Below are 7510 nucleotides of genomic sequence, written 5' to 3' on the forward strand. Positions count from 1 at the left end.
AAAAAAAAAAAAACATAATTATTTTATAAAGATGTATAAATTATAATATTTAATATACTTATTCAAAAGGTATTTTGATGAAGTAATAGATATATATTATTGTAATATGGTGAATAACATATTATTTATTATTATTTTTTATTATTACATTCATATATATCTGTGGGATTGTTATCTTCTTCATAACTTGGGAGTAACCAATCATTATCTACAATTTTCTATTTAAGATAAAAAGGTTAATAAAATTAAATTATACATATAAATATATAAATAAATAAATAAATATATATATATATATATATATATATATATATATATATATATATATATATATATATATTTTGGTATATTACCAAATCGTGGACTATATTATTAAGGTCTTTTATGCGCTGTTTACATGGAACATTTTTGGTAATTAAAAATTGTTTGTTTTCTGGTAAATATGGTACTGCCCTATCTTTATCAGCTTCTTGCCTAAAAAATAATGAATAATTTATATATGGATATACAAAATAAATATATCAATATCTTTCACAACGACATAAAAATTTGCTCCTATAATATTATTCCCATATCTACATAAATTTTACTCATTTTTCTTTTTTTTTTTTCTTTTTTTTTTTTCTTTTTTTTTTTTTTCACCATTCCCATGTTTTAAATTTATAGACTAAAAAGTCTCCAGAATCAACAAATTCTGAGGGAGTTAGAGTACCTAAATTATAAATAAATCGATTATAAATAACTATCGTTCATATATTAAAATAATTTTGCTTTTATATTATAAATACTTAATCTAAGTTATAAATAATTACTATTATATACATGTTATAATTTACAACTTTATTATAAATAAACATACATACATAAATAAATATATATATTTTATTAAGAAATAATATATTTATTTTTTTATATAATTTATACCATTTTGAATAAAAGTAGATGTATTATTAATTGTTTTAAAATATGAATACAGCTTTCGGCAAGTATCTCCTATTTTATGTTTGACATTTATTTGGTCACTCATTTTATAATTTAAAATTATGAAACTTCTTTCTATTTTCTTTATTAAATGTGAATATAAAATTATAATAATATATAATAAGAAATTAAATATATATATATATATATATGTCAAACCATTTTTTATTTACTCCAAAATATACACATGTTTAATTATATTTCATTACATATATACATAATATTTTAAATAGCGAATTAATGGTGGGCTAAATATTTACTATTTGAACAACCCATTTACATTTTATAATTAATATTTTATTTTTATACAATATAAAAAAAAAAAAAAAAATTGCACATATATAATATATATATATAATACATATCAATATTATTATTATAATATATAAAAATAAAAAAAAGACGTCAGCTTTGTATAAATTAAAATTATAATTTCTTTTAAGTATGAACCATTTAAAATATTTCTCCTTTTAAGACTAATAAAAAAAAAAATTTGAATACGTGAATATAAATAAATTGAAAAGCTTAATATTTTAAAGAATAAATCATTTTAAATATATATGATCATTTGTATATTTATTTATTTATTTATTTTATTTTATAATTACATTTGTATTGTAATATATAGATAAAGAAATATTTAATATATTCCCTTAGCAAAATTTATTTTCTGTTCATTTTTAATTTCGCATAATATAAATTTACACAAAAAAAAAAAAAAAAAAAAACAATATATAATAATATTATATTTATATTATTTATTTTATTATATTGTATTATTTTTTCCTTCTTTTTATAATGTATTATAACAGAAAAAATTTATATATATAAATTGTTCAAAAGTGAAGAATTTTTTTTTTATTTTTTAAATAATATAAAATTTCCCTTTTACTAGTAATATCTTATTTTTATTTATTTGTTGAGTATTATTACTTTTTTTTTTTTTAAGCCCATACGGTAATAATTTATTATATATTATTATATTATATATATATTATATATTTTATTTACGTATAAGTAAATGACCTTATTTAAAATATATATAAAATAATATTTTACTTATTAATATTATATATATATAATATATAATATATATATATATATATTTTTAATTATACTTTTATATGTTGAATGTCATTTTTTCATATATTATAATTACAAATTTACCTATAAAAACAATAGAAGAAAAAAAAAAAATAGCCACATATATTTAATATATATATATAATTTATATTATTAAATTTTAGAATAAAAATTTCATTAATAATTTATTCTAATATATATATATATATATACATATATATAATCATTTTTATATTAATATATAAATATATATTTATAATATTATATTATATTATTTATTCTTTTAAATAATTTATATATTTAAAAATAAAAGATGTTACATTTTAATTTATAAAATGGTATAAACGTAATAGATCCATAATTTTAAAATAATATTTTAAATCTTTGAATTTATATAATATTATAATATATATATAAGAGAAATCGAAAGAAATGAAAAGGATTATTATGAAGAATATTTATAAAAATATTATTATATAAAAAAATAGAACTTTTAAAGCTCAGTATATTTTCCTGTACCAAAGATATATCCAAATATATATTTATATATTATATACTACTACGAAAGTTTAAGAATATTATTACAATTTTTTATAGCTATTTTAATTATATAAATTTGAAATAATTTTAGTTTCATAAAAAAAAAAAAAGAGCAGAAAATTTGTATACGAGTTCATTTTTTTTATTACCCTTCAGAAAAGCAGATACTTTGAAAAATAAAATATATGTAAATATTATAGCTTTTACTTTAGCAATCCATAATATTATAATATAACCAAGTGAATACACATAAAGTAAGGATTCGAAGAAAAAAGATGTCGGGGGTAATAAAATATTTCCGATTCTGTGTTTATAAGTATATATATAAGAACAATTATGTGAACAATTAATCAAAAAATTATATATATATATATAATATATATATATATTATTTTATTTTTGTTCATATAATTTTTTTTTTTTTTTTTTTTTTACCATTATGGTGTATTTTAATAAATATATAAATTTTTTTTTTTTTTTTTTCTTTTCTTGACAACCAAGATATAATATTTTTTGTATGTCTGAATATTATAAAATTTTTTCTCTATTTAATATTTGAACATTTTTAACTGACTTAATTCTTAAATTGTGTATATATATATATATATATATATATATATTCTTTTTTTTAATATTTTATTAAAAATAAAAATTTGACATGAAACAGAACAAAATTAATATTCTAATATAACTTATAAATTAAAAAAAGGAAATTATAATATGAAAAAAGAACGTAAAAAATATATATAAATATATCTTTATATATATTTGTTTATATATTTTATCTTAAAATGTATATGGAGAAAAAAAGTATGAACAATGGAAAATATTTCAATAGAGAACATCAATGTCAATGAAATTTATAATAAAAAAAGGAAACAAAATGTAGTTCAAAAAAAAAATACAAGTAATGATGAGATGATAAATACGTCCACAGATATAGCTATATCTGGTGAAAATCACAAACCTAAAGAATTTATAAAAAGAACAAAAAAAAAAAGTAAAATATCAGATGCAGAAAATATGGAAATTTCTCAAGAAAATGATGAGGGGAAAAATAGTTTATCATTAGATGGTCCCTTAAAGAATGGAGATAATATAGATGTTGTTTATAATTATAATTCTAGTAATAATAATGAAGAAGATGAAAAACATGTAGATATAATAAATAATGATTATAAAACAAAAGATGATACAAATAATATTCTAAAACTTAACAATAATAATAATAAATTGAATAGTATCTTACCCCAAGATAACAGTGATGACAATAAAAGAATAAATATTTGTGAAGATGGTAATATAAATATAAATAATGAAAATATAAAAAAAAAAAATAATAAAGAAATTATATCCGAATTAAAGACTACTCTTAATATTGTTGAAAATTCAAATGCTCAACATAATATTGAAGGATTAAATAAAGAAGAAATTACTATGCTTGATTCATGGTATTTTGCTAATAAGATGAAAATTATTCCATACTTATTTGACGACAAACCTATACATATAAATTTATTGAATTCGTTATATATGTTACATCCATATTTTAAAAACCATAAGACAAAAATTATAATATATTTAAGGTTTGTAAAAAATAAATATCAAAATATTATAAAGAAGAATAGTGAAAAATATAACAATGAAACAATAGAAATCGAATGTAAGGCAACCATGTTAAAGATATTAGAAAATAAAATTGAAAATTTTAAAGATATTCAATATATGGATAAAGTTATTACGTTAATACAAAATGAAAATTCCTATATTAATATCAAATATTTTTTCCTCTTTATTTTAGATGTATCTAATGATTATATAATGTATGAAAATTTTTTACAACAAAATGGATTATTATGTATAAAAAATCTTTTACATAATATTGCTGAGAAAAAGATTATAAAAAAAAATATACCTTTATTAATTATATTATTGAACTTTTTGAAAAATTTAAATATTAATCTCAATCATTTAAAAACAACCCTTATCGGCATACCTATAAATTTCATAGCAAGGAATAAAATAGATGAACAAAATAATTTGGATTACGTCACAGATAATAACAAAGTTATACAACTAGCAAAAGAATTAATAAATAAATGGAAATTAATAAGAGACCAAGCTTTAAATAATAATAACAATAATAATAATAATAATAATAATAATAATAATAATAATAATAATAATAATAATGAAAATCAAAATGATCAGAATGGACAAATAGAAATTGTAAATATTAACAAAGTAGAAAAAGATATAGAAGAAGCACAAAAAGAAAATGCAAATAATAATAATAATAATAATAATAATTTTATATCTAATATGATTAATGCTACAACAAATCAGCATATAAACATTTTAAATGGTACTAAACCAAAATCAAATAAAAAATCAGCCAATTCTGTTTCAAAAAATGAAAATAAAAATATCATGCTTGAAATTATTGATAATATAAATGAAGAATATGAAAAAAAAAAAAAAAGGCATTTGGAATATAAAAAAGCCAAAATTGAAGGTAAAATTAAAAAATTTAGTGCTCTAAAAAATAGTACAGAAATAAAAAAAAAAACAGAAAATCTATTAATCAATTTAAGTAGCGATAACTTGATTCGTCCCCATAGTGATAATAATAATAATAATAATAGAATTCATTCTAACCCTATGATTAATAATAATATTTTGTCTCATAATATGTATGGCACGGATTATAATTGTATATATTCCAATGATAGAAAAAATAATAATATTAATAATGAACATTTAAACAGAGATATATACAATGATGGTATGGCTAGTTCGTATAATCATATGAACAAAAATTTTCATTCACAAAATTATACAAGGATGGGAGATCATTCCATGGATTCTCCAAACTATATGAATAAATATAATATGAATAATAGACATAATTCAAACGAGGCATCAACAAATAGGCAACCCTTTCCTCAGTATGGTCCAATAAATACACCATCATCCATAAATAAAAAAAATGCTCACAGTAATAATAATAATAATAATAAATATATTAATGATAATTATTATAATAACAATAGTATGATTCCTAATAAATATAGTCCAGATGGTAGATATTCACCATCCAGCCTTCCCACAAAACAATTTCAGAATGAAAAATATGGTAACGTTTCTCCACATATAAATGATCCTTTAATAAATAAAAATAACTATGAGAGACATAATTATAATCCTTCGGATCGTCACACGTATGACAGAAAAAGCAATGAAAAGAATTATAAACCATCCAAATTTTCAACAAAAAGAACAAACAAATTTACATATGATGAACCACCATTTGATAATAATATAAATGTGAAAGATGCAAAACAAAATATAAAAGATCCCTTTGAATATTATTCTAATAATAATATGCAGAAGGAACCGTATAAAAATAATAAAAAATTAGAAATAGAAAATATAAGAAATCTACTTAATATTGATGCAAATATGTCTTCACAGCAATATTATAATAATGTTATAAATGAACAAATGAATATACAAACAATGAAGAATGATAACAATTTTAAAAATTCAAAACAAAGGCGCATCATGGAACAGTTTGAAAGTCTGAATTTATTACTCAACAGCAGTAATATTAATAATAACAACAACAACAACAACAATAATAATAATAATAATAATAATAATAATAATAATAATAATAATAATAATAACAATAATAATAATAATAATAATAATATGGATGAATCATTAGATAGTTCTTTAGATGATATTTTTTCATTCTTTAAAAAGTTTGAAAATGTTCAAGAAAATTATCAAATTAATAAAAGTGATTTTATTTATCCAGCTAGTATATTTCAAGATAGTGAAATAAAAAAATATGATATTATCATAACATTTAAATATGATAGTCATGATAATATTCCAATATATATAAAATTTAATACAACATCAAATAAAAATATGATCAACACCAAATTTTTAAATAATAATTATCCAAACCAATTAAACAATACAGAACCATATAATAATATGGATCAAGATCATATTATAAATAATTCAAATCAAAATTTTAATATATTACCATTATCTGAATTATTTCATCAATCAAACATAAATGAATTAAAATTGCCTCCTATCATACCACCTATATTACCTAATTTAAATAATTCACAAAATATTATACCACCTATAATGTTTCCTTATAACAATTCTAATGATTATGCTAATACAAATACAAATATAAATTCTGCATTTTCATCAGATAATATTTCGTATAACAATAACAGCTCAATAAATGAATTTGTTAAAATTTTTGATGAGGGCATCCAAAAAATTCTACTTAAAAATAAAGACGTAATAAATAAATATATATAAAAACAAATATATAAAATAAAAAAATATATATATACATTATTTTTGTATACCTCAAAAATGAATATGAATATGAATATATGTATTATATATATATATATATATGTATGTATAAATTTTTCTTTTAACAGTTAGCTAACTTGTTAATGAATAAACCAGATGTTGTACAAAAAATGTTGAAAGGACCACAGTATATTAACGTAAGTTTATATCAATTAGTACATGGAATATGTATATATATATATATATATATATATATGTGTACATCAATTTTAACACATTTACTTATTTATTTAAAAAATTTTTTTTTTTTTTTTAGGAGGCCTTATCGTCTTTAGAGAACGAATTAATAAATTGGAATAGATAATAATCAACAATATTATATATAAAATATAATTTATATACATATATCCATTTATCTTTTAAAATGCGTTTATTTTTACATATGTATATTATTAAAAAATATAACATATATTATTAATTTATTTATTTTATTTTATTTTATTTTGTTTTAATTTTTAATTTTTTTTTTTTTTTTTTTTTTTTTTTTTTTTTT

General features: G+C 17.4%; 2 protein-coding genes across 3 annotated transcripts in view; one reads left to right on the forward strand and one right to left on the reverse strand.

The window, feature by feature from the left end:
- Positions 1-1027, reverse strand: part of PRSY57_0903800 (autophagy-related protein 3, putative) — a gene marked incomplete at both ends in the record, with an annotated part of 2506 nt that extends 1479 nt beyond the window's left edge. For both annotated transcript variants that reach the window (XM_012907277.2, XM_020114763.1), the window contains 4 exons: positions 149-218; positions 354-474; positions 643-712; positions 925-1027. In XM_012907277.2, the coding sequence (XP_012762731.2) occupies positions 149-218; positions 354-474; positions 643-712; positions 925-1027 (364 nt within the window). The remainder of the gene's footprint in view (positions 1-148; positions 219-353; positions 475-642; positions 713-924) is intronic.
- Positions 1028-3423: 2396 nt separating this feature from the next.
- On the forward strand, positions 3424-7321 carry PRSY57_0903900 (hypothetical protein; the record flags this gene model as incomplete). The annotated part of the gene is made up of 3 exons (XM_012907278.2): positions 3424-6936; positions 7086-7154; positions 7274-7321. The coding sequence occupies 3 exons, from the start codon at positions 3424-3426 to the stop codon at positions 7319-7321; spliced, it is 3630 nt and encodes a 1209-aa protein (XP_012762732.2).
- Between the last annotated feature and the right edge of the window lie 189 nt (positions 7322-7510).

The sequence above is a fragment of the Plasmodium reichenowi genome, chromosome 9, assembly GCF_001601855.1.
Source record: "Plasmodium reichenowi strain SY57 chromosome 9, whole genome shotgun sequence".
NCBI classification, from domain to species: Eukaryota; Apicomplexa; class Aconoidasida; order Haemosporida; family Plasmodiidae; genus Plasmodium; species Plasmodium reichenowi.